This window comes from Geotrypetes seraphini, chromosome 11 (assembly GCF_902459505.1).
Source record: "Geotrypetes seraphini chromosome 11, aGeoSer1.1, whole genome shotgun sequence".
NCBI classification, from domain to species: Eukaryota; Metazoa; Chordata; class Amphibia; order Gymnophiona; family Dermophiidae; genus Geotrypetes; species Geotrypetes seraphini.
In genome coordinates, this window is record NC_047094.1 from 139,447,202 (window position 1) to 139,474,970 (window position 27,769).

Below are 27,769 nucleotides of genomic sequence, written 5' to 3' on the forward strand. Positions count from 1 at the left end.
AATAGCTGAAACAACAAGGCTAGGAAGGAGCAAATCGGGGTTTAAGAATTTTAAAAAAGTGTTGGATTTGAATAGTTACAGACACTTTAACTTAGTAACTTTATTCCAAGGAAGATGGAAAACAAGGAATTGAGTGTTGGCAGTGGAGGCGAAGGAAGTGTGAGGACAATAGTGACAGGCATAGAAACAGAGAAAGCGGGTAAGTGGATTTGGGGGGAAATAGAGAGAGCTCGGTCTTGACTGAACTGAGCATGTGTGGCGCTGGAGCCCCCTGCAAGTTTTTCTGCTGCTCAGGCGGGGGCTAGCAATAGCATCCCTGCCAACCAGGTATCCAGTGCCACTATTCTGAGCCGGAAGTAGGGGAGGGCCCGGGTTCTCCATGGCTACGCCACTGCTCTCATCTTGTAGTACAGCAGATGGATTGTAATATCCGTTACATCTGACTGGTAGCTGGACCAGGCTGACCTCCAAGCCACTTTTCTGTCATGACAACATTACAAAAGAGAAAAAATATTCTCAAAGAAAGAAATCTGTGAGCCATACCTGAGAGAAGCATTACTATTGACTGCCGTTTCTATGCCAGTACTGGTTTCTGACAGCAAATCAGAGAGAGGAAAGTTTTCTGCAGGGAAATTAACATACAAAGTCATGTTTAGTGGCTGGTCCTTTCAATGACTTTTAAACATATCATTTGCTTCTCAGGAGGAAACTGTGTCCATCTATTTGCTTTTTACTTGGGGTGATTTAAGGGCCTGCTTTTGCAACAGAATCTCGTCCTCACTGCTGTGTTATCCACCTCCTCTTCCTACCTGCTGCTACTATTTTGCTAGTGACTGCCTAGGTAAGAAGTCCAAAAAAGGAGCCTAGTTTACAAGGAAAATACGGGCACTTAAGTACCTTTATAAAGCAGTCCAAGAAACAGCCCCAACAGTGCATAAGTTCACATCTGGTCAGACGGAGTAACTTGTGCATCTACTCTGTGCATATTCTACAGTCTGCCGGGGAATGGTCCCCGGCAGTGCACACATTCCATATGCAATTTTCTAAAACATGCTTTACACACAGAAATCCATCCTCTTTCCTCCTAGGAGTCAGGCATGCTGAGACCCAATCTTGTTTTTCTTGCTGTTGTGAGCACACTTTAATAGCTGCAGCAGACTAAAAGTCCCCTTTTTACACAAGAAATCAAGGCAGGAATTGGAAGGTTCAGGTCAGGACATTCTGCTATTTTACAAAAGGTCTGGAAGACCTTTTTCTACAACCGTAGAAAGACAGCGGGAAGTGACAGGTACAAGTCAGAACAGTCATTTCATTTTTTTTTTTTTTTAATCTTTATTCATTTTCAAAAATTACAACAAGTGTACAACAATCATTCATAAATATCTTAATTAATCACTTGACATTCTTATTTGTAATATTCCAAATAGATAATTATATAAGAAGCCCACCCCTCCCACCCATATACGAATAAATAACAATTATCAATTATTATCCTTCATAATCCCACCCCCCCTTATCTTGTCCAATATTTAGGTGTTTATTCTGATCATCAGAATAAATCGTCAATGGCCCCCAAATCTTTTTAAACTTATTATAATTGCCTTGTTGTAGAGTAAATACCCTTTCCATTTATAAATATGACACACTGAATTCCACCAAAAAGTATAATTCAATTTAGTATAATCTTTCCAATTCCCTGTAATCTGCTGAATGGCAACCCCTGTTAATATTAAAGTTTATTATTATTCGCTGAAATTTGGCTTTTAAATCTCATTGAAGTACCAAATAATATAGTATCATACGAAAGGGCAACATGATTTTCTAACAATGAATTAATTTGGGGCCAAATTAACTTCCAAAAGGCATTTATATAGGGACAAAGTTTCTTGGCTTTTAATATACCGACCATCAATAAGTATCTGGCCGGTTTACAATAAAAATTTGAAAGGAAAAATTAAATAAATAAATATAAAATAATGAAAGTGCACACTGAAGACATTAACTAGACAGACTTGAAGGTGAGGGAGAATGGGAAGGATGGGGGGAAAGTTACATGTTAAAAGAAGAAAGGAGAAATGATCTAATGTCCCAACTTCTAAACCACAATGCCAGCATCTATTGGATCTTGAACTATCTAACTTCTGTAAACGAACTGGGGTCCATAAAGCTCTATGCAACAAAAAAACCAAGTTTGTCTCATAGATGCTGCCCTTGTAGTTTTTATTCTCCAAGACCAAAAACGTGGCCATTGAGAGGCAGAAATTTGACGCCCAAGCTCAATGCTCCAAATGGCCCTAAGACCAGTTCTTTGTTTTTTATTCAAATATCCATATATCAATTTATACCACTGTGCGGCTTGGTGACCCAAGAAATCCACCTGAAAGCACAGGAATTCCAAACTATACTGAGAATTAAGAACTTTCCATTCAGGGAACCCTTCCTGGATGGCCTGCTTCAACTGCAACCATTTAAAACTTTGTGAATTATTTAAACCAAATTTATGTTGCAATTGTGAAAAACTAAGCAATGATCCATTTATAATCACATCATTCAAAGTCCGTATACCTGCAATGATCCAATGCTTCCAAACTATTTTAAACCCGCCAATTTTGATCTTGGAGTTTACCCAAATTGATTGATTTAATGACTTGGAAATTGGGTTTGGTGATAAATTACTAACATAACGTAGGGTTTTCCAGGTATCCAACAAAATTCTATTATTTTTATATTTTCTGGGAATATTTATACTAATAAGATGAGATAAATGTACGTTCTGGTTCAGCAGGAACTTGTCTAACTTTGTCTTGAATCCCTGGAGGGTGTTTTCCCATATAAGAACCTCCGGAAGAGCGTTCCAGTTTTCTACCACTCTCTGGGTGAAGAAGAACTTTCTTAATGTTTGTACGGAATCTATCCCCTTTAAACTTTAGAGAGTGCCCTCTCGTTCCCTCTATCTTGGAGAGGGTGAACAACCTGTCCTTATCTACTAAGTCTATTCCCTTCAGTACCTTGAAAGTTTCAATCATGTCTCCTCTCAATCTACTCTGCTCGAGGGAGAAGAGGCCCAGTTTCTCTAATCTGTCGCTGTACTAAGTTATTCAGAGTAGTGAAGATGCAGGAGGATGCGAAATAGATGACAGGAGCCTATGAGAGACTTTTACAGTTTGTGAAACCTATTCCTGCATTTTGCTGGAGTTGCTGAAGTCACGGGCTTGTATAAACTGGTTTCAGTTCAGATGCTGAGATGCTAATATGTGGCATGTGAGTGTGTGGATTTCTTGCTGTGAAGTTTCTCAAGGACACCAACCAGTGTTGGAAAGACAATGAGCTATTTGACAGTGCTGAAAGAAAATGCAAGTTAGCAGGACACTCCATCTGGGAACCTAAGAACTGATAAAGTGATGCCAGGCTAATGCGTTGAGGCACTGATACTGATGTACCCGTGTGACGAATGGAAACTTCAAGAAGAAAGTTCCAGAAGCTATGCCTGTCCAGGGCTCCCCAGGGAAGAATAGAGGTGTGGACTAGGAAAGGGTTAGATGGCAGTTGGTCTGATCCAATAAGGCGATACATATTCACAGCCAGGGGAAGGGTCTAAGACACAAACATCTTCTGTATAAAACCCCCATGCTCTGGCAGAGTTTCTTTAGAGAAGCTGTGCCATACTTACAGAAAAATGCTGGCACTGTTTGTATGAGGTTTTTTCTCTCTGTTGTATATGACCAAAATGATTTATTTCTGATTTGACAAATGCTGCTATAATACTAATTGCTAGAATAAAAAGATATTTGCTTTGGAATATACAATGTAATCTTGTGGGTTTAACTTTTTTTTTTTTTCTTCACGACGGATCCCTAGTGAAGTAAAGTAAGCAGCCTTTTACTTCAATTGCGAAGTTTTTCAAGTTTTTTTCAAGTTTATTAGGTTTTTATATATACTGCCTATCAAGGTTATCTAAGCGGTTTAACAATCAGGTACTCAAGCATGACATAAACACGTTCGAGAAATGGGCTGCGACATGGCAAATGAGGTTCAACATGGATAAGTGTAAGGTGATGCATGTCGGTAAAAAAAATCTTATACACGAATACAGGATGTACGGGGTGGTACTTGGAGAGACCCCAGCAGTACTGGTCGATGAGTCGATGAAGCTGTCCGCGCAATGGGTGGCGGCGGCGAAAAGGGCAAACAGAATGCTAGGAATGATTAAGAAGGGGATCACGAACAAATCGGAGAAGGTTATCATGCTGCTGTACCAGGCCATGGTACGCCCTCACCTGGAATACTGCGTCCAGCACTGGTCGCCATACATGAAGAAGGACACGGTACTACTTGAAAGGGTCCATAGAAGAGCGACTAAAATGGTTAAGGGGCTGGAGGAGTTGCCATACAGCGAGAGATTAGAGAAACTAGGCCTCTTCTCCCTTGAAAAGAGGAGACAGAGGGGACATGATCAAAACATTCAAGATAATGAAGGGAACAGACTTAGTAGATAAAGACAGGTTGTTCACCCTCTCCAAGGTAGAGAGAACGAGAGGGCACTCTCTAAAGTTAAAAGGGGATAGATTCCGTACAAACGTAAGGAAGTTCTTCTTCACCCAGAGTGGTAGAAAACTGGAACGCTCTTCCAGAGGCTGTTATAGAGGAAAATACCCTCCAGGGATTCAAGACAAAGTTGGACAAGTTCTTGCTGAACCAGAATGTACGCAGGTAGGGCTGGTCTCAGTTAGGGCACTGGTCTTTGACCAAGGGCCGCAGAAGGAGCGGACTGCTGGGCATGATGGACCACTGGTCTGACCCGGCAGCGGCAATTCTTATGTTCTTATGTTGTAACTGCAAGTGTGGGTGCTGATCTTGCAACATACGTGTGCATGTACTGGATTTCAGAAAGCTGCACATACAAGAGCAGTCAATTAATAACCTTTTAATGCATCTGCCTGCTCAATCACTGCTGGGGACTCCAGGTCCAAACAAATAGGCTTTTGGCAATGCCTCGGAGCAGGTACGAAAGACAAAATGGAAACTATATATGCAATTTTTCAGCTAGTCCAAATTACTCCCCTTGAAATTGCTGCATCTTGGAACATCAACATCATGTGTAAATAGCCACTTATGCAGTTTACACATGTAAATGCTTCTAAAATAACTCCTCCTTCACCCTAGCTACCATTTACATACTAGCAGTGCTAGAAGGGGTTTCTGATTACAAACAGTGCTTCAGTAGCCCAGCATGCTTGGCTCTGAAATGGTAGAAGCAGTTAGAACAGGAACCAGAAATCAGAACCAAGTGAAGCTATTGACAACTTAAGATACATGATTTTTCTTCTACTACTGGTTTCACTGTGGATAGTGATCATCTTTATGAACAATAATGAGAATGAAAACATTTAAAAATAAACAATTACATTAACTCAAGAAAGAACAGTGTCAACTACCTAGATCGTCGTACTGCTCAATCCAGACTACAGCTACTTTGGTCTCAGGACCCATAGGAGGTACAGTCCGGCCTGGGGGTAACTTCTTCGCCCTGGATATAGGGCTCAGCTGGTGGAGACCCAAGAAGAGAAAGAGCATTTCCATTATACACAGAAGACTTCAGAGGAATACCTGCAATTGACCAAATATCCTACTGGGCCAGAAGGAACCAGAACTAAAGCTGGAAACCAATTTTACCTTCAGGATCAACTATTTAAAATCTGAACTTGGTTATTAATGTGGATATAATACTGACTATTCTCACTGCAAGTGGTAGCTGTGAAAACATTAGAATGATCTTTAACAGGAAAATACACAATTATATAGTAAAGCTAAGATGTTTACCGTATTTTTCGGTCTATAAGACGCACCCCCCTGTAGAGGAGGAAAAACCAAGGGAAAAAATTTCCTCCTTTATAGAGGGGTACGTCTGGTGATCTGGTGCTAAGCAGCCTGAAGCCATCCGCACCTGAAGCAGCCAGCCCACAGCCAGAATATGCCTGCACCTGAAGCTGCCCGCAGCGAAGGAGCCCCCGATGATGCCCACATCTGAAGCCTCCCGCCTGCAGCCCAGTCAGAAGCCGTTGCATCAAAGGAACCCGCCTGCACCTGAAGCCTCTTGCCTGCAGCCCAGTCAGAAGCTGTCGCATCGAAGGAGCCCACCTGCACCTGAAGCCTCCGTCCTGCAGCCCAGTCAGAAGCCAGCGCATCAAAGGAGCCCGCCCGAAGCCGCCCGCAACTGAAGCCGCCAGCTCAAAGCCACCCCGGTACCTTTATAAAGTTGTGGTGCTCTCTGGGCTGTCTTTGGAAGCAGAGCTGAGCGGCGCAACGCAGAAGCACGACCTTTGTGCTTCCTGTTTGATCCCGCGCTGCTCAGAGATTCTCATTGAGAACTGACATCAGTCAATCACTGAGCGGCGTGGGACCAGGCAGGAAGCGCAAAGGTCGTGCCGCTCTGCTTCCAAAGACAGCCATCAGGTAGGAGAGCACCACAACTTTTTTAAAAAGTACCGGGGGTAGGAGGTGTATTTGCTGTATAAGATGCACCCACTTTTCCACCCCCTTTTGGGGGTTGGAAAAAGTGCGTCTTATGGAGTGAAAAATACTTACTGACCTTTATGTTCAATTAGTTATAGGACAGATTTATTTTGGCACATTTTTACATGGATTGATATTATGTATACACACCCGCTGTGAGGCACCAAGGTTGTCTGTATTATTAGGGAAGAGTTCCAGTGTTAGGGATGGCTGTTTTAGTATTCCAGGGAGAAGGTCCATGCTTGAGTCCCCGTCCAACTCAGAGACTGTGCTTTCTACAGAATCAGCTGGGGAAGCAGGGGAAAGAGACATGGTTTATGGTTTAATTTTATTTAATATACTGCCCTTCCTTAAACAGCAACAAAGCAGTTTACAAAGTTATAATATAATATAATATATATATAATATGTGTGTTTATTCCTATTGGAAATGTGATAAAGGATGGGTGGTTGGGAGGGTTAATGTATCACTAGTGTTTTATATGGTAGAGATTAATGTGCTATTGTGGAATAACTTGTATAATATATTAGTTTGTGCATTTGCTGTTCAATTTGAAAATGAATAAAGAATTTAAAAAAAAAATAAAAAAATTTGAAAATAGAAAAGGAACTGCAAATTTAAATCAAAAGAAAAGATTTTTTTGATTTTAATTCTCAGCAAACTGCATCTGTAGTAAATCCTCTCAACTCTGGAGACATCCAACTGGATAGAAACGGCTTTTTAAAAAAGAAATATCTTCAGAAGGGTTCTAAATTTCAAATACATCAATTCAAGGTGAACTATATTAGGAAGGAAATTCCATAATGATGGTGAAAGACAGCAAAAAGCTCTATCCATAGTTAACTCATAATGAACATAGAAACATAGAAACATAGAAATAGACGGCAGATAAGGGCCCACGGCCCATCCAGTCTGCCCACCTTAATGTCCCTCCCCTACCTTTGCCCTGTGAATAGATCCCATGTGCCGATCCCATTTTGCCTTAAAATCAGGCACGCTGCTGGCCTCAATCACCTGTAGTGGAAGACTATTCCAGCGATCAACCACTCTTTCAGTGAAAAAGAATTTCCTGGTATCACCTCGTAGTTTCCCGCCCCTGATTTTCAACGGATGCCCTCTTGTTGTCGTGGGACCCTTGAAAAAGAAGATATCTTCCTCCGCCTCGATGCGGCCCGTAAGATACTTGAACGTCTCGATCATGTCCCCCCTCTCTCTGCGCTCCTCGAGCGAGTATAGCTGTAATTTGTCAAGCCGTTTTTCGTATGGTAGATCCTTGAGTCCCGAGACCATCCGGGTGGCCATTCTTTGCACCGACTCCAGTCTCAGCACATCTTTGCGATAATGCGGCCTCCAGAATTGCACACAGTATTCCAGGTGGGGCCTCACCATGGATCTATACAATGGCATAATGACGTCCGCCTTACGACTGACGAAACCCCTTCGTATGCAGCCCATGATTTGTCTTGCCTTGGACGAAGCCTGCTCCACTTGATTGGCAGACTTCATGTCCTCACTGACGATTACCCCCAAGTCTCGTTCTGCTACCGTTTTGACCGAACTGACCGAACTGACCGAGCAGGAGGGATAAAGAGGCATTGATCATTCAAGGAATGTAAAACTCTGAGAGGACAGTAAGAACGAACAAGAGAAGATATTTATTTATTTTGATTTCTATCCCGTCCTCAGAACGGATTACAAGCTAACATTCACAGTATGTTACATTGGACAGTACGTTTGACAATACAATATACTACAATACAATACCATACAGTATAGTAACATAATGACAAGACTGGGGATTAAATTTGCGGACAATACAAAGTTATTCAGAGTAGTGAAGGCACAGGAGGATTACGAAGATCTGCAACTTGACATAATCAAGCTCGAGAAATGGGCAGCAACATGGCAAATGAGGTTCATCGTGGATAAGTGTAAAGTGATGCATGTCGGTAACAAAAATCTTATGCACGAATACAGGATGTCCAGGGCGGTACTTGGAGAGACCTCCCAGGAAAGAGACTTGGGAGTTCTGATCGACAAGTCGATGAAGCCATCCGCACAATGCGTAGCGGTGGCAAAAAGGGCGAACAGAATACTAGGAATGATAAAGAAGGGGATCATGAACAAATCGAAGAAAGTTATCATGCCGCTGTACCGGGCCATGGTGTGCCCTCACCTGGAGTACTGCGTCCAGCACTGGTTGCCGTACATGAAGAAGGACTACTCAAAAGGGTCCAGAGAAGAGCGACTAAAATGGTTAAGGGGCAGGAGGAGTTGCCGTACAGTGAGAGATTCGAGAAACTGGGCCTCTTCTCCCTTGAAAAGAGGAGAGTGAGAGGGGACATGATCGAAACATTCAAAATACTGAAGGGAATAGACTTAGCAGATAAAGACAGATTGTTCACCCTCTCCAAGGTAGGGAGAACAAGAGGGCACTCTCTAAAATTGAGGGAATAGATTCTGTACAAACGCTCTTCCGGAGTCTGTTATAGGGGAAAACACCTTCCAGGGATTCAAGACAAAGTTGGACAAGTTCCTGCTAAACTGGAACGTACAGAGCCGAGACTGGACTCCTTTAGAGCACTGGTATTTGACCTGGGGGTCACCGTGGACTTGCTGGGTATGATGGACCACTGGTCTGACCCAGCAGCGGCAATTCTTATGTTCTTACAGTAACTTAAGGACAGCTTGGGGTAGGGATATTCATAGGAAATTCCTGGAGAGGTATTACAGTAGATTGGACCAGAGGGTTGCCAACTAGTGGTTGTTGGTGGGAGAGAGTTTAGAGGGCATTATTTGCGGCTGGACCTTTAGTTGAAGAGAAAGATCTTCACAGCTCTTCAGAAGGTCATTAATGAGTTCTGTGAACTGATTTGTGGGGGGGAGTTGTTCCAAAGCTATGGGATGAAGTGGCTGTAGGAGCGTTTGCTTTAAAGGTTTTAATAAGGATTTTAACAAATGCAAAAGGGAATTGGAGGCCAATGATGCTCAACAGGGACGAAGTGTGAGATAATAAAATTCACGCACGACACCAAACTATTTAGTGGAGCTCGGACTAAAGAGGACTGCGAAGAATTGCAAAAAGATTTGAACAAACTAAGGGAATGGGCGACGAGATGGCAAATGAAGTTCAACATTGAGAAATGTAAAGTACTACATGTGGGAAGCAGAAACCCGAGGTACAGCTATACGATGGGAGGGATATTAATTGAAGGAGAGTACCCAAGAAAGGGACTTAGGGGTAATGGTGTACATGACAATGAAATCGACGGCACAGTGCGCAGCGGCCGCTAAGAGAGTGATTAGAATGCTAGGTATAATCAAGAAGGGTATTACAGCCAGGACGAAGGAAGTTATCCTGCCGTTGTATCGGGTGATGGTGCATCCGCATCTGGAGTACTGCATCCAATAATGGTCGTCGTACCGTAAGAAGGATATGGCGTTACTCGAGAGGGTTCAGAGGAGAGCGACACGTCTGATAAAAGGGATGGAAAACCTTTCATATACTGAGAGATTGGAGAAACTGGGACTCTTTTCCCTGGAGAAGAGGAGACTTAAGAGGGGATATGATAGAGACTTATAAGATCATGAAAAGCATAGAGAGAGTAGAGAGGGACAGATTCTTCAAACTTTCGAAAAATAAAAGAACAAGAGGGCATTCGGAAAAGTTGAAAGGGGACAGATTAAAAATGAATGCTAGGAAGTTCTTCTTTACCCAACGTGCAGGGAACACCTAGAATGCACTTCCAGAGGGCATAATAGGGCAGCGTATAGTACTGGAGTTTAAGAAAAGATTGGACAATTTCCTGCTGGAAAAGGGGATAGAGGGGTATAGATAGAGGATTACTGCATAGGTCCTGGACCTGTTGGGCCGCCGCGTATGCGGACTGCTGGGCACGATGGACCTCAGGTCTGACCCAGCGGAGGCATTGCTTATGTTCTTAGATGACGGCAGATAAAGACCCGAATGGTCCATCCAGTCTACCCGGTACTGTGCTTGGGTTCCAACTGCCAAAATCTCAGTCAAAACCTACTCCAGCCCATCTACATCCTCCCAGCCACTGAAGCCCTCCCCAACCAAAAGGCCACATACAGATACAAACCGTGCAAGTCTGCCCAGTACTGGCCTTAGTTCTTCACTATTTACTATTATTTTCTAAATCTAGATCCTCTGTGTTCATCCCACGCTTCTTTGAACCCATCACCGTTTTCCTCTCCACCACCTCTCTCCGGAGCGCATTCCAGGCATCCACTACCCTCTCCGTAAAGTAAAATTTCCTAACATTGCTCTTGAATCTACCACTCCTCAACCTCAAATTATGTCCTCTGGTTTTACCATTTTCCTTTCTCTGGAAAAGATTTTGTTTTACATTTCTCCCTATGTTTCCGCATCTGTGGATTTGCTTATTTGCGATTTTTTGGCTGCTGACTCCGCCCCCTAATTTTCATCACTGAACCTAGCGCTTCACATTGGAAATCGCTGCTCCCGGCGTCGTTCGGAGCAAATTGCAGGTCGGGTTATTCACGGTTTATTTTCTTTTTCAGGTCTATTTTAACAAAAAACTGTGAATAACCTGAAAAAAGTTATTTGCGGTTTTTCGGTATTCATGGCTATGTTCTGTCCGCTTCCCCCGCAAATACAGAGGGAGAAGTGTACATTAATACCCTTCAAGTATCTGAACGTCTGAATCATATCTCCCCGGTCCCTCCTTTCCTCTAGGCAGGGATGTCAAAATCCTTCCTCGAGGGCCACAATCCAGTCGGGTTTTCAGGATTTCCCCAATGAATATGCATGAGATCTATTAGCATACAATTAAAGCAGGTCATGCAAATAGATCTCATGCATATTCATTGGGGAAATCCTGAAAACCCGACTGGATTGCAATCCTTGAGGAGGGACTTTGACACCCCTGCTCTAGGGCTTCCAGTCTTTCCTCATACGTCTTCTGGCACAAACCTCCTATCATTTTCGTCACCCTCCTCTTCAAGTCTTCTTATGTCCTTCGCCAGATACAGTCTCCAAAACTGAACACAATACTCCAGGTGGGGCCTCACCAATGACCTGTACAGGGGCATCAACACCTTCTTCCTTCTACTGGCTATGTCTCTCTTTATACAGCCCAGCATCCTTCTGGCAGCAGCCACTGCCTTGTCGCAGTTTTTTTGCCTTTAGATCTTCGAACACTATCACCCCAAGGTCACTCTCCCCATCCGTGCATATCAGCTTCTCACCTCCCAGCTTATACGGTCCCTTCCAATTAATCCCCAAATGCATTACTCTGCATTTCTTTGCATTGAACTTTAGTTGCCAGACAGTCAGTTTACTCTTCTATCACTATTGGATCAAGACCCATCAACTCCTTTTACATAAAAATCTCTCTCACACAGAGCCTGTCACTGCTTTAAAGGAATGACACACAATCTGTAAGACAAACATGGTGTACAAAGATGTAGGAGATTATATGTACCATTAATTATTGGCTGTAGTGGTTACACAGATTCAAATACACTTATGTACGACTGTTATCACAGCTGATGTAAAACCTTAGCTCATTTCCCAGGCTTCAGAAATCCCAGAAAAGGAGCCTTTCAAGGTCAGGCAATGTCACTGTACATACCAATTAAACGTCTTGTAAAAGACAAGCTTTGAAAAATCGTTGGACATAGACAAAGCAGACCTCATTTTGATCCCCCAGTCTGAAGACTGGAAGAAGAGGCACTGAAAAATGTTCCTGGAAGATTTTAGTACAAGTGCAAGCTGGAAAAGTGTTAGAGGTAGGATTTGGGGCTCAATGGACCATCGGTTTGACCCAGCAAGAAGCTTTCTGTGTTCTTATCTGTTTAGTGAGAGGTAAAACTAAGCTATTCATTGTGATATGTAATGTGAATTACTCCTTTGAAATTGCGTTGTTTTCCCTGTAATAGTTGAAAGTACCTCAAGGTGCATAATTACTATTTTGTTAGATATGTGTATGATGATGTTATTGTATAACAGTATGTGTATATTTTTGTGTGCTGAGATTCCTGGCAGTATATAAACTTTTTAAATAAATAAACAATGTGGTGTGGCTGAGCATCGTGTCACACAGTCTTGTCTATCTAAAAATAATCCTTTAAGTGACCACAGGATCTACACGCATTGCGCTTACATAAACACTCCACTGGTGTTGGAACCACAAAGGCAATTTCCGTGAGGGCGTCAGCATAATACAGCACTTTCTTTTCGCCATTAAAAATACTTCCACTTGTGTCCTCTGCTAAAACCAATTCATCTGGGAAGAGAGAAAAGACAGATCATTTGACAGCTCCTTTTTACCCATCTCCCTGAGTAGATTCGCCAACAACAGAATATACAGAATTTCAAGAGATTACTCAAAAGGCATCTGTTTTGTCAGATGAAATACAGGGTCTGAGATTGAATGAATGAGGAAGAGTAGAGATTGATGACAGTAGGGTGCTGTTCACGGAAGTATTTGATTGTCTGGATTGTGTTTCCTGTTTTGTAGGTATGTTTATCATTATGCAACTCGCCCTGGATAAGGGTGGGGTATAAATCAATAAGAGATAAACACACACATCCTTCTCCCAATGTTTAGAAGGGACCATCGGTCATGCAAACTCAGGAGTTAGGTGGTCTGTTCTCGTCCTCCAGGGAAGTACCTTTTCTTGTTGCTGCCAAGTGCGCCTTGATAAGATTTCTGTACATATTACGCTCTATTAAAGCCAGGAAGCAACAGAAATGTTGCAGGGCCACCTGTGGTCCCCATGCTACTATATTTTTCAGAATTCTAATATAATGTGTAATCTGTCTCTCTTTTCTGGACACTTGAGCTGCGTTCTCCATTCCCTTCTCTTCTGAAAGCACGGTTGAATGAGGGACACTCACTTGCATGATGAATTCATCTTGAACTAAAACAGCTATTTGATCTTACCTTGTTCCTGCCCCTCTTGGTCACTGCAGCTGTTAATTGACCAGCTGGTTGAAATATGCCCTGTCCAGCCAGGATGTTTGCGCACGGAAACTGGCCAGCCCAGAGACAACAAGAACTCAAGGAAATGTGACTGAACATTGCTGGAAGACTCGACATTCTTCAGGATCTAGACAAAAAAAAAAAAGAAAAAAGATATTTTCCATTTTTCTCACCTCTGGTCCATCCTGTGCATTGTCACTCTGCTCTCTGTGACCCTTTTATGCTGGTTTGGGTAAAGGTTGTATTTTCACCAGGGGAGGTCAGAGCAAAATGACTAACAACACAAAAACATGCACATCCTGACGCACAGTAAAATCTAAACTCTGTAAGTTCTATATTAATATGTTTATGGCAGATAAAGTAAGGCTAAACTCAGTTAGGACACTGGTCTCGAGAGCAGACTGCTGTGCACAATGGACCACTGGTCTGACCCAGCAGCGGCAATTCTTAGGTTCTCATACAATTCATCTTGGAAGATGGATTAATAACTGCACTGATCTACCTATACTAGCATTGAACATCCAGATCAAATTGTCCATTGTAACTTCCTGGGTAATTGACCCAACTTCTTGCAATATAATCTAACCTTGAACCGAGTAGGTAAAGGCGGAATAGAAAACCTGATTAACATAACATATTCCAAAAACAGCCCAAATAATTTTCTGGCATAATGATGGCTGAACATGAGCATTCTGAATTCATTTATCAGGAATACATATTGAACTGTATATCCAGCTAAAATTTCTTACATACTTAACATCTGCATATTCTTTGATCTAATTAAAACCGTCTGTATGAACAGTTCACACAAAGCCATGAGACGGATGCTCGGCAACAATTTCTGCAGAGAATTTTTTTTAAAACCCTAAAAGCAGGGGGCATGGCTTGGAAGCGCATGGCAACAGTCGGGTGAACGGTGAGCTCCGTCCCGATAGATCATTTTAAAGATTATTTAAGTTACAAAAGTTAACTTTTCTTGTTGGATACGGGAGAATTAATTATAAATATGGCGTCTGGAAAGAATAACAAAGCTGATTCAGCTTTTGTGATGCCGGCAAGTGCAAAAAGAGCCAAACCCGAGCCTCCGACCCCTTCGAAAAAACAGGCTGAGAAGGAAGTTGTTGAAACAGCTGAAATATTGAAGGAACTGAAAGCAATTAAAGAAATTGTGCTAGGAAACTCCAAGGATATTAAAGAGGTTAAGAAGGAAGTAAATATTCTTAACAGGAAAATGGAGCTGGTGGAGAATAAGATTGTTAATCTTAATGATAGACTGCTGGCAGTTGAAACAGATTTATTCAAATTCAAGCCGGTGCAAAAGAAAATGGATATACTTACGCAAATGCTGGAGGATTGTAGTAATAGGGAGAGAAGGAGTAATTTAAGATTACTTGGGATCCCGGAAGGGGCAGAAGAAAATAATATTACTTCCTTTCTGGAGAATCTCCTCCCTAAAATCCTCCCTCTCAACTTTAAATATCCTATTGAAATTGAAAGAGCTCACAGAATACCAGTCAGGAGGAATGATACTCAAAGGGGACCTCGTCCAATAATATTCAAGCTCTTAAGACATCAGCAAGTATTGGATATTATTCGGCTGGCTAAAGAAAATAAGAACTTAAAGTTTCAGGACTCTCGCATACACTTTGTTCCAGATTTTGCTCCTGCCACTGCAGCAAAGAGGAACAAATTTCTTGATATGAGACCACAGCTCAGAAGTCTTGGAGCAAAATATGGGCTGATTTATCCAGCGATGATGAAAGTGACTTTCAAGAATAAAACAAGGAATTTCAAGGAACCAGAAGAGTTGCAGGACTTTTTGCAGAAACAAGAGGAACTTATGATTACATAGAGACATGGACTTTATTATCTATTTTTTTGATGCTCTGTGTTGCATTTCAATTTCTTTAAAAGATGCAGTTCAAGGTATTATATATTTGGTGCTTTTAATACAGTTATTAATACAGTTAGTAGAGTTTACTGGCTTTAGAATTGAAAGGGTTTCATATTTGGAATCTTATCCTTTTATGGAGTTATGGAATCACTTACAGGCTGTTTATTTTTGATGCTAATGTAGTTTTGATGAGTAACCTCATATGGTAATACTTATATAGTAATATGCTTTTATGTAAAAATATTATTGGAATGGAAAAGGAAGAGGAAGAAAGAAAAAAACAGGAAAGGAGGGAAAAAAAATGATTTTTGTTATGAATCACTTTATTCTTAATATTGATTGGGGCTCTACATAAAAGTTTTGTTTGGTTTTTATTAAAGAAAATTCTTTTAAGGGGGTCGGTTTAGATATTAGGGATTTGAGGAAAGGGTTTAATTGTTAAAATATTTTTTGTGTAACTTATGATTATAGATTTTTTTTTTTTTTTTAAATGTTCTATGGGGGGAATTCTCTTTACCTGATTATCTATGTGTGTTTTCAAGCTTACACATTTATTAAAGGGTGGGAGGGTGGGAATAGGGTGGAGGGCTGGGAAGGGGAGGGGGAGTGGGATGATTAATGTTTCTTTAAGACATGAAGTTGGGAAAAATGCAGAAATTGAAATGTTTATTGAAAATGGGATAAATGTAAAATTTGAATTTTTCTTTTATAATCTTATTTTCGGGGGGGGGGGGTAAGGGATGGGGGGATTGGATGAAGAAAATATATTTACTTAATGTGCTGAGGTCTGATCATCTTTATTATTATAGAAGTATTTGCCAAAATTTAATTATAAAATAGATGGATATAAAAATGTATTCTATTAATGTCAATGGTTTAAATCATCCTATTAAGAGAAAGAAAGTACTAATGTTCCTTAAAAAGCAAAATGCGGACATATATTTTATTCAAGAGTCGCACCTTTCTGAGCATGAATCTAAAAAGTTATCTAGGGGTTGGATTTCTAAATGCTTCTTTGCACCTGCAATAGGGAAAAAAGCTGGGGTTGCTGTCCTGATAAATAGGAAGTGCAATGCTGATTTCAAATTAATAAACCATGATCCTTTAGGAAGATGGGTTGCATATCAAATGGTTCTGGGTAATACAACCCTGGATTTATTAAATTTATATGCTCCTAATTCGAATCAAATGGAGTTTTTCAAACAAGTTCAACAATTACTGTTACCACTGGCTACTTCTAATTTAATTGTAGCAGGGGATTTCAATACTGTAATGGATCCAATTTTGGATAAGAGACCAAGTAGAATTATGAAATCGTTAGGTTTAGATAATTTGGTTCAATCTTGTAATTTAGTTGATATATGGCGTATTCTTCATTTTAATGATCAGGAATTCTCTTTTTGTTCTCGGGTCCCACAAATTCTTTCTCACGAATTGATTATATATTCGTGTCTAATAATATAGCGCAGCGAGTGATGAATGCAGTTATTGATCCTATTGTAATTTCAGATCCTGCTGGTGTGTGGATTGACTTTCAGAATAATGATATGGTACAGTTCAATCCAATTTGGAGATTTGATAATGCTTTATTTGCGGATTCGATCTTTCTGGAAGATTTTAAATTAAAGATGAATGAATTTTTTCAAATAAATAATTCGGACAATATTAATGCTGAGATTTTGTGGGACGCATTTAAAGCAACAATAAGAGGAAATATTATTTCATATTCAGCATTTATCAAAAAACAACTTAAAAAACAATATGTTGATTTGGAAAAACAAATTAAAGTATTAGAGAATAAATTAATTGAGAAATGGGAACATAATACATTACAAAATTTATTAAAAGTAAAAGCGAAATATAATGAGATTTCTTCTCAATTTGTGAGGAAAGATATCTTCTATAAGCAAGTTCAGTATTATGGTAATTCAAACAAAGCTGGAAGATTATTAGCTAATTTTCTCAAAGCAAAAAAAAGGAAATCTAAGATTATTGCAATTAAAGACACACAAGGCAACACACACACTAACACCAAAGATATTTTAATACAATTTCTTGATTTTTATAAAGATTTATATTCTTCTGAATCTTATGAAAATAAAGAACAAGAGGGATTAAATTTCTTAAACTCATTTATTGGACCAAATGTTCCGGATCATATAAAACGAAGTTTAGAAGATCCTATATCTTTAAAACAAATAGAATCAGCATTGAAGTCTCTTAGAGTTGGATCCGCTCCGGGTGGTGATGGTTATACTGTTGAATTCTATAAAACATTTCAAAATATCATCTTACCATATTTATTAAATTTGTATCAATACCAAATAAATAATGGGAATATATCAGGTACTATGGCTGATTCGATAATTATTGTCTTACCAAAACCAAACAGGGATCCTACCTTGGTTTCAAATTACAGGCCTATATCTTTATTAAATGTAGATGGTAAGTTGCTTGCTAAAGTATTAGCAATAAGATTGGCAAAAGCTTTTCCTTTTATTATTGATATACACCAAACAGGATTTATTGCTAAAAGACACTCATCAAACAATACTAGATTAGCATTTCACTCTTTAAATTTAGTGAAAAATTTGAATGATCCAGCTTTTATGCTATCTTTAGATGCAGAAAAAGCATTTGATAGAGTGGAATGGAGTTATATGTATCAAGCTCTGGAATGGTTTGGAATAGGCCCCGGTTTTATTAAAATGGTTCAGACTTTGTATAGCTCTCCTGGTGCAAGATTATATATTAATAACAATTTATCAGATAGATTTAACTTGCGTAGGGGAGTTAGACAAGGAAGTCCTTTGTCCCCCTTACTTTTTGATATTGTTTTAGAACCCTTATTAATTGCAATTAATCAAACTAAGGAGATAAAGGGAATCCCATTTTCTTACTGGGAATTTAAACTTTCTGCATATGCAGATGATATATTATTATATTTAAGAGAACCGGGGAATACTGTTTCCAAGTTTACTTAATCTTCTAGAGAAATTTGGGAAATTTTCTGGATATAAAATTAATTGGAGTAAATCGGAAATTCTTCCAATTAATGTTCACTGTACCAAAGGATTATTTGATTCATATCTCATTTATTTGGAAAGAAGAAGGATTAAAATATTTAGGAATTATTATCAAAAATACAATTGAAGATACAGTCAAAGAAAATGAAAAACTTTTATTAAAAAAAATAACAGAAATGTGTGAGCAATGGAATCCTTTACATCTTTCTTGGTGGGAGGAAGAGTCCAAACAATTAAATGATGATGTTTGCCTGTGATTTGTTATCAAATGAGTATGATACCAATATTTTTTCAGGGGTCATTCTATAAAAAGTTAAATAATATTCTTACAAAGTTTGTTTGGTTTGGGAAAAGACCCAGAATTGCTTTAGTATCTTTACAATAGACCAATTGTGGAGGGAGGGGTAAATTTTTCCAAATTATTATAGGTACCATCAAGCCTATATTCTAAGACAGGGTATGTATTGGATCCTCCCAGATATCATGGAAAATGTACCAGATTGGCTATATCTAGAATGGCGGCTCCTGTTCCTACTACATTTGACAAGTCATATGACTTTGCCTGTTCCTGTATTCAGTGAGCCTTTACCAGTGTCCCTCCCTGACGAAGAGACGAAATCCGGGTCGGAGGGACGGGAACTTAATCAGATAAGAAAAATATTTAGGATTTTTACTGAAGCACTTATATTTTTATTTTCGCAAGTCACCAATGAGAGTTAAGATCAATAATACCCCCTAATTAAGATAAGTACATCAAGCTGGACATACTTACCAGATAGGTGTTAGATACGCTTTAAAATATATATATACATAGGGAGGGCCGGGGGACTTGTGAAGGCGATGATGGTCCCCTTGAAAACCTCATTGTAGTGACATCACTATCATATGGGTTTCTTGGTTCTGAGCACGTCACAAATAATTTAAATATTGTATTATGCACAATTATAAATGGAATAATTTCTAATAGGAATATAGCTGTGAATATATGAATATATCGTCAATAACGTCACAGATTACAAAGATAGTTATCTCTCTATTTTGTAGTCAACATACCCACTACATTTAGAACATCTAATTAGTATAAACATGCCAAGACGATATAAGGATAACAGAATTCTATTGGATACTTGGAAGACATTAAGATATTAGTAATCTATCACCAGAACCAATTGCTAAATCATTAAATCAATCAATTTGGGTAAACTCCAGGATCAAGATTGGCGGATACAAAATTGTCTGGAAACAATGGATAATTGCAGGTATACGAACATTGAATGATGTTATTTCAGAAGGAACAATGCTTAGTTTTTCACAATTGCAACATAAATTTGGATTAAATAAAACACAATATTTTAAGTGGTTGCAATTGAAGCAAGCTATTCAGGCAGGGTTCCCTGAATGGAAAACTCTTAATACTCAATATAGTCTGCAGGTTCTATGTTTCCAGGCGGATTTCTTGGGTCACCAAGCCGCAAAATGGTATAAATTGTTAAATGGATTTTTAAATAAAAAAAGAAAACTGGACTTAGGGATATTTGGAGTATTGAGATTGGTCAGACAATATCTGAGTCTCAATGGCCACGATTTTGGTCCTGGAGATTAAGATCTACAAAGTCAGCATCTATGAGTCAAACTTGGTTGTTTTTGTTACATAGAACTTTATGGACCCCTACGCGCTTACAAAAGATAGATAGTACTAGATCTAATAGATGCTGGCATTGCAGAATAGAAGTTGGAACATTAGACCACTTAATTTTTTTTTGTCCCTGTGTAAATGCATTTTGGAAACTAATTTGGCCCCAAATTAATGAATTACTAGAAAATCATGTAGGACTCTCATATGATACTATACTATTTGGTACAGCAATGAGAACTCAGAGTCCGATTACAGCAAACAATAACAAACTATTATTAATATTGACAGGGGTCGCCATGCAACAAATAACTCAAAATTGGAAGGATTATACCAAATTAAACTATACATTTTGGTGGAATTCAGTATGTCATATATACAAAATGGAAAAAACAATAGCATTACAACAGGGAAATATTCATAATTTTAAGAAAATTTGGGAACCATTGACTCATTATTCCAATGATCAGATTTCATAGCACATTAGTAATGATTATATTAGAATGGGGAGGGGAGGGGAATGTATATTATATGGATTTAAGAAATGAAAAAAGGGGAGGGTTATATTTTATGTGATAAGATGAATTATTTGTAATCACAATTTTTCATGTATTAATTGAAGCTTTATGTACAATTAAATTATTGTAAGAAAAGGGTTCCCTGAATGGAAATCATTAAACAATCAATATAGTTTAAAGTTCTTATGCTTTAAAGCAGACTTCCTAGGACCTCAAGCCGCATGGTGGTATAAATTAATATCTGGATATTTGAATAAAAACCAAAAATGGTTCTAAGAGACATTTGGAGCATTGAGATTGGACATCAAATTAATGCATCTCAATGGCCACTAATTTGGTCTTGGAGAATGGGATGTACAGTGTCAGCGTCTATGAGACAAACATGGTTCTTTTTATTACATAGAGCTTTTTGGACCCCTACTCGTTTTACAAAAACTAGACAGTTCTAAGTCTAATAGATGCTGGCACTGTAATCTAGAACCAGGGACATTAGATCATTTATTATATCATTGTCCTTATATTTAAAATATTTTGGAATTTCAATTTGGCCACAAATTAATAAATTAATGGAAAATCATATTGCAATATCATATGATACAATTTTTATTTGGAACAATGATGAGAAAAAAAGTCAAATTTCACCAGAAAATAATAAACTTTTATTAATTATGACAGGGGTTGCCATTCAACATATAACTAACAATTGGAAAAATTATAACAACCTAAACTACACATTTTGGTGGAATACAATATGCCATGTTTTTAAAATGGAAAGAACAATAGCAGTACAAAGGGGACATATAATAAATTTATAAAAATATGGGGGCCATTGACAAAATACTGCAATGATTAAATAATAGAATACTTTTTCTTCTTTTCTTCTTTTAGAGATTTTTTTTTTTTTTTTTTTTTTTTTTTATGACACACATATAGGGGGGATAAGGAAAACAATTTATATATAATATATTATAATATATGATACAGAATGTAACAAATGATTAAAAAATAACAGAAGGGTGGGGGGAGGGAAAATGAATAAAATTTATCCAGAATATATTGTATTAGATAAATATGTTATTGAATAATTATCAATTTGTATTCTAATATGTTGTATACTTTTATAAAATTTGAAAATATTATATTAAAGCAATAAAAGGGTGGGGGGAGGGTGAAGGGGAAAATCAAATTCAGACATACATTGTGTTAGATATAAAAGTGTTACCATGCATTTATTAAATGTATTTTATTATTATGTACACTTTTTATAAAATTTGAAAATAAAAATATAATGGAAAAAAAAAAAAAAAATTATTGTAAGAATGAAAAATTTATAAATAAAATATTAAAAAAAACAAAAAAACCCTAAAAGCAGTGAAATTATACTCCATTTGTTAATTGTAAAACTCAGTTATGATATTAAAAATCGCCAGAGCTGAGCAATTCTTTGGAGAGAGGGAGAGTTGGGAGAAAGAAGGGTCTTTGTCTCTACTGAATGATTTAGAATCAGGACAGAAGGTGATTGCCCTCAAAAATTCCAAAGGTTCTATCTTTTATACTAGTCTTTGTAAATTAAGGCCTGAGTATATCTGTACCAAAATCCTATTTCAATTGGACCATTTTTTTTTTTTTTTTAAATTAAGGAGTAGATACAAGGGATGGACAGAGACTAGAGACAATGCACTTAATTTAAAATCTAGGAACTGGTCTACAGCATCTTGTCCATGCACTGAGCAATGCATGGGAGGAATTGACATGTAAGTCAACTAGAGGATTGCTTAACCTTGGGTATTTTAGATGACTTGGCTCCAGTGGCGCAAACACAAACAAAGGAGAAGGCCCAGTGTTCCACAGGCAAAATCGTAATCAAACACACAAAGAGGATCACATAATCTCTGGATGTCTAGGAGAAATCATTTATTCAAACAATCAGTTTAAAATAAAATAAAAGCAACTCTGGATCAATAGGTACAGATTTTGTCACTGATAGTACTTGCTCACAAAGTGAGACTTGGTGCCAGTGGAGACAAAGCTTAAACAAACTAGTAGATAAAGACAGGTTGTTCACCCTCTCCAAGGTGGAAAGAACGAGAGGGCCACTCTCTAAAGTTAAAAGGGGATCGATGCCGTACAAATGTAAGGAAGTTCTTCTTCACCCAGAGTAGTGGTAGAAAACTGGAACACTCTTCCGTAGGCTGTTATGGGGAAAACACCCTCCAGGGATTCAAGGCAAAGTTAGACAAGTTCCTGCTGAAGCAGAATGTACGCAGGTAAGGCTAGTCTCAGTTAGGGCACTGGTCTTTGACCTAAGGGCCGCTGCATGAGCGGACTGCTGGGCACGATGGACCACTGGTCTGACCCAGCAGCGGCAATTCTTATGTTCTAGGTGGAAGAAATCTTGGTTTCACCTGTGTTTCCAGTGGCAGGACAGAAAATTAGAGAAGGTGGATAAAGTTGTAGATAGCAGAAAATTGGAAGAAATGTAATGAACATGTCTGGTAGCATTCTAGAAATAAGTAACAGTAGTAGTTTTATAGACAGGCTTTTAAAGCAAGCTAAAGGCAAGCATATAGTGATGGGCCTTGGTGTTGAGATGTCTATTTCAGGGAGGGTGTGTGCCTCAATAATATCTGGATTGCACCTGCTCTTGATATCGACAAAGTCAAAGCCACAGCAGCGCATCAAGTTAAGCAGCACTCCATCTGCAATTGACAAAGGCAGGGGGTCATTTGGGGATATGTGGGCCTTCAAGGACACTGATCAACCTCCACCAATGCCCTGCCTTGTTTTCCCTTGGAACCAATGAAGACAAGGTCATCCATCCTCTTCTTCTGGCAGGAATTGGATGATGACCATTGAGGGTGATCAAGATAGTCTCAATGTGAATGGACTGGTCTTATATCTGAAAAACCTCTCTCTCTGTTTTTCTCTTCCACAAATCCCCTCTTTGACTTCTCAATAAAAACAATGAGGGACCATAATTTGATCTGTAATGGATATGGTCTTGTTGCACCTAGGGGACATGTCATCTGGAAAAACTAGCTGCAGAGAAATCAACAATTGACTGTGACAAACCAACAAAAAAAATGAGAAAATTTTAGAAACTATTGAAAAACCTAAGAGACTAACAATACAGGTTTTACAAATTTTAAGCTGAGGTTATAGGAAAAAGTAGAACAGCTTTGCAGACAAAATTAGACTGAGATCCCATGTGACAGCAGCAGGAAAGATCAAGCGCAATGTACGGCGAGTGACCCAAATGCTTCGAGAAAATGTGCTGGGGTACAGTTTCTGTGCTAAGCTTGGAGAAATACTTTTTTATGAAGATACCTGGAATGCTCTTGCATTGGAAATATGAGGGTCAAAAACAGTGATGAGATCCCAAAAGGCATAGAATAAACATATCTAAGCGCTTTCTAACAGCAAACACACACACAAACATATTAACATAAAAGACCAACATTCTGAAAATCTCATCTTCTATGGCAGTTAGAATTAGTACAATTCGTACATAATCTTAGATGTCCAGGTAAATTATACAGCATGAAGATGGAATAAAAGTCTGGAGCATTTGCACTCACAGAAAATCCTTAACTTTCACACTTGAAAGCAGTGTATCGCAAAATGTATCTGCAACTCCATGCGGGAATCTCCCCCCTCCCTTATCTTTAGGATTGTAACTGATGCCCTTTTCTTTTTTCATGTTTAAAGCTGTGTCCCATAAACTTTTTTTTAGCTCCAGCACACTAACAGAGCAATGTTTTCTGTGGCTTTCCCATTCCACCCACAACCCTGGCCCCGCATGAACCTCGTCTCGTCTTCCTGAGCTCAGGGCCATGTCTGGAGGGCCTCCGACGTGATGACGCGGCGCCAAGCTGAGGGAAGACGAGACGAGGTTCATGCGGGGGCAGGGTTGTGGGCGGAACGGGAAGGGGGCACGTGTGTGTGCCACAGAAAACATTTGCTCTGTTAGTGTGCCGGAGCTAAAAAAAAGTTTGTGGGACATGGCTTCAAACATTAAAAAGACAAGAGCATCAGTTACAACCCTAAAGATAAAGGGAGTGTGTGTGTGTGTGTGGGGGGAGTAGCCCGCATAGAGTTGCAGGTACAGCCTTGGCCACCTTTCTGGGCAGATTGAACAGGCCATGCTAGTCTTTATCTGCTGTCATTTACTATGTAACTGTTGATACAAATGAATGGTTATTGCTTAGTCTTTCAGCATGCTTCCAAAGAAACGACAGAATTCTCGGCATTCTTACCTCTTGACTTGTTTTTTGACCAGCCTTCATATAGAAAATGAAAACTGTATCAAAAGGACGACAAGGCAGAAGATCCAAGTATCCAATATCATCAAAGAACCCTGGGACGGTGGAATCAAGTGCGATCAGATGAGGTGGCAGACGGCTATTAGCAGGTTCCTGCCCAGCAAACAAAGCGATATGGAATTTTACCAAAGGAAGGTAATGGGAGCACATTGTGAAATGAAATATTTCCTGGGAACACGTAGACTCTTTAAAATGATTAGTAGATGGGAATTTATATGCAAATACACTCTAAAAATTCTTAGGCACAACATTAATGTGAAATTTCTGAACCCCAATGGAAGCTGAAAATAATTATACAAATGTGTGTCTATCAGGGGACAAATGAACTCTCTAAAAGAAGCTTGGCATCTGGGAAAAACTAGATCACAAATCAAGTTCAAAAATTGGACGGAGGATTCCATCGAGCCAATGGCCAATCCAGGTCACAAGTCCCCAGCAGACACCCAAATAGTAACAAGATTCCGCAGCCCCAAATACAGTAGAATCCCCATGGGGATTGGTGGATACCTGACAGTTACTGTACAATTCCCTCTCTCTCTTCCATACCAAAGCAGCAGAAGCAGGCAGCTACGAACCCCCACCTCCCTTCTTCCCCCAAAGCAGCAGCAGGAGGCAGCGTTCAAAACAGGCTGCTTGTGGCTTGAGGGAGGGAAGGAGGGGGTTTTGAGGCTCAGGACTGCTGCTGCTCTGTTGCTTCGGGGTGGGGGGGTTCATGGCTCAGGACCATTGAGGGAGGGAAGGAGGGGGTTTTGTGGCTCAGGACTGCAGCTGTGTTGGTGCTTCGGGGCAGGAGGGGGGGTGCCACGACTCAGGACTGCTGCTGCTTCTAATGCTTTGGGGCTTGAGGGAGGGAGGCTGATTCACGGCTCAGAACCACTGCTGTGATGGTGCTTCGGGGGTGGGGTTCACGGTTCAGGACTGCTGTGTCTTCTACTGCTTCGGAGTGCTAGGGAGGAGGGTTCATGGCTCACGACTGCTGCTGCTTCTGTTGCATCAGGGTGGGGGTTCAAGGCTCAGGACCATTGCCTTCTGCTGCTTCAGGGCTTGAGGGAGGGAAGGAGGAGGTTTGTGGCTCAGGACCACAGCTGTGTTGGTGCTTCAGGGCGGGAGGAGGGTTCACAGCTCAGGACTGTTGCCTTCTGCTGCTTCAGGGCTTGAGGGAAGGAGGAGGGTTCATGACTCAGGACCACTGCCGCTGGTGCTTTAGGGGACTTTTTTCCCCCTGGCAATTTTCTTGCTGGTTGGGTGAGTGCTGATTAACTGAGATTCTACTGCAGTAGCAAAACTCCATGCGAAATCCCCAAAGAGTAGCAGGATTCCAGGCTTCATATGTCTATCAAGTGCGTAAATCATCAGAATAATGACACGTGGGCATATGCCAAAATGCCGCTTAAGGGCTATTCTGTAAATTCATGTATATCTTATAAAGCATGCAATTTATATGCACATGGGCAAAGTTTAGGCAGAGCTCACACTGAAGTTACATGCCTTCATTACAGACACATTTCACTTGTTTCACTAGTATTCTATGCAAGAAAGTAGACATCTACATTCCTTCTACCAGGCTCTCAGTTGTAAACCAGGTGACCAGGGGCCAGTCTATAAACAGTGCCTAAATCGGTACCTAGGCAAACGTCTTTCAAAGTTAGGCACCGTTTATAGAATGGCACCTAGGCATCTGCAGCTTATGTGCCAGTTTTTTTGGCCTAAAATACCAGTGCCTACCTCATTCCATGCACAAACTCTGCCCCCCTAACCACACTCACTTTTTGGGTAGGCACCTTGGTGCAGACTCCTACACAGCACCTACCCAGAAATTAATGTATTAAAATTGGTTTTTCTTTAACAGTGCTGGGCTCCTATATCACCTAGGTGCCCCAAGTCTCCATCTGTGAAAATTCCTGCTATAGCAGACATTTTTATAGGAATTTCTACAGCACTCTCTATACAACATCAATGCAAAGCTTTATGCTTTAGAAGTACATATGCCGTCATCTGTAGCAGCAAATTTCTGGTGGCTGTGCCACATGAAAGCTTCTAATACTGAGCTAGGACAAGAGTACTACAATGCTGCTTAATTGCATAACTGGATTTGAAATGGTGTCCCCAGATTACAGATTCATACAAACCCTTCCTACTCCACTTTAGGATGAAATAGGGACTGCTGCAAAACTCCCATCACATCCCCATTAGTCTTGGGTTTTACCTTCAGTGCCTCTAGTGAGAGGAAGCCAAAATGGGAAAGGAGTAGGCGTGCGGTCTGGAATTCCTTCACAGGAGGTGGTGGTTTACACTCCGTGACGGGATCTGGATAACTCTTTCTTTGCCATTCTTCTTCTTTCAGCTGCTCTAGGGAAGTTTCATATGCAATCTGCTTGGACATTGCATGTTTCAGCTTTTCATGTTTAACCTCCAGCTGAAACATAAAAAGGCACAGAATAAATAAATTCCTTACCTGTAATAGGATTTTCTATGGATAGTAGTCTAGTTAGCCACATGCATGGCGGTTTCATCTGATGCTGCCAATGCAGCTTCCTCCAGAGCTTCTGGAAAAGCCAAAAATACTTCTGGGCATAAATGGAACTTCCAGTGCATGGACTTCTTAGTCTCATGTACTAGCTTTACAGAAAAGAAAAAAAAGGAAAAAAGATTACTTACCTGTAGTAGGTGCTTTCCTAGGACAGAAGACTTTAATCCTCACACATAGGTGACATCACCGATGAACCCGGAGTGGGAAACAGTATCCCAGCACCCATTTCTAGAAGTGTTCATGCCATCTCACTGTCACTTGGGACCACCTCAGTCTATCAAATTTGAGAGCAGGCATGTCAGACATGTGGCTCACCTGCACCTAAAGACTTCAAGAATTGGCTCATGTTTCTGAGAAAATTT

The 27,769-nt window shown here is 39.8% G+C and overlaps 1 protein-coding gene across 5 annotated transcripts in view; it reads right to left on the bottom strand.

Moving 5' to 3' along the window:
• Positions 1-27,769, bottom strand: part of RALGAPB (Ral GTPase activating protein non-catalytic subunit beta) — a 173,317-nt gene that overhangs the window by 10,438 nt on the left and 135,110 nt on the right. For all 5 annotated transcript variants that reach the window (XM_033962658.1, XM_033962656.1, XM_033962654.1 and 2 more), the window contains 7 exons: positions 27,084-27,293; positions 24,812-24,970; positions 13,446-13,611; positions 12,663-12,785; positions 6,664-6,800; positions 5,436-5,544; positions 544-622 (listed from right to left, as the gene is read on the bottom strand). In XM_033962658.1, the coding sequence (XP_033818549.1) occupies positions 544-622; positions 5,436-5,544; positions 6,664-6,800; positions 12,663-12,785; positions 13,446-13,611; positions 24,812-24,970; positions 27,084-27,293 (983 nt within the window). The remainder of the gene's footprint in view (positions 1-543; positions 623-5,435; positions 5,545-6,663; positions 6,801-12,662; positions 12,786-13,445; positions 13,612-24,811; positions 24,971-27,083; positions 27,294-27,769) is intronic.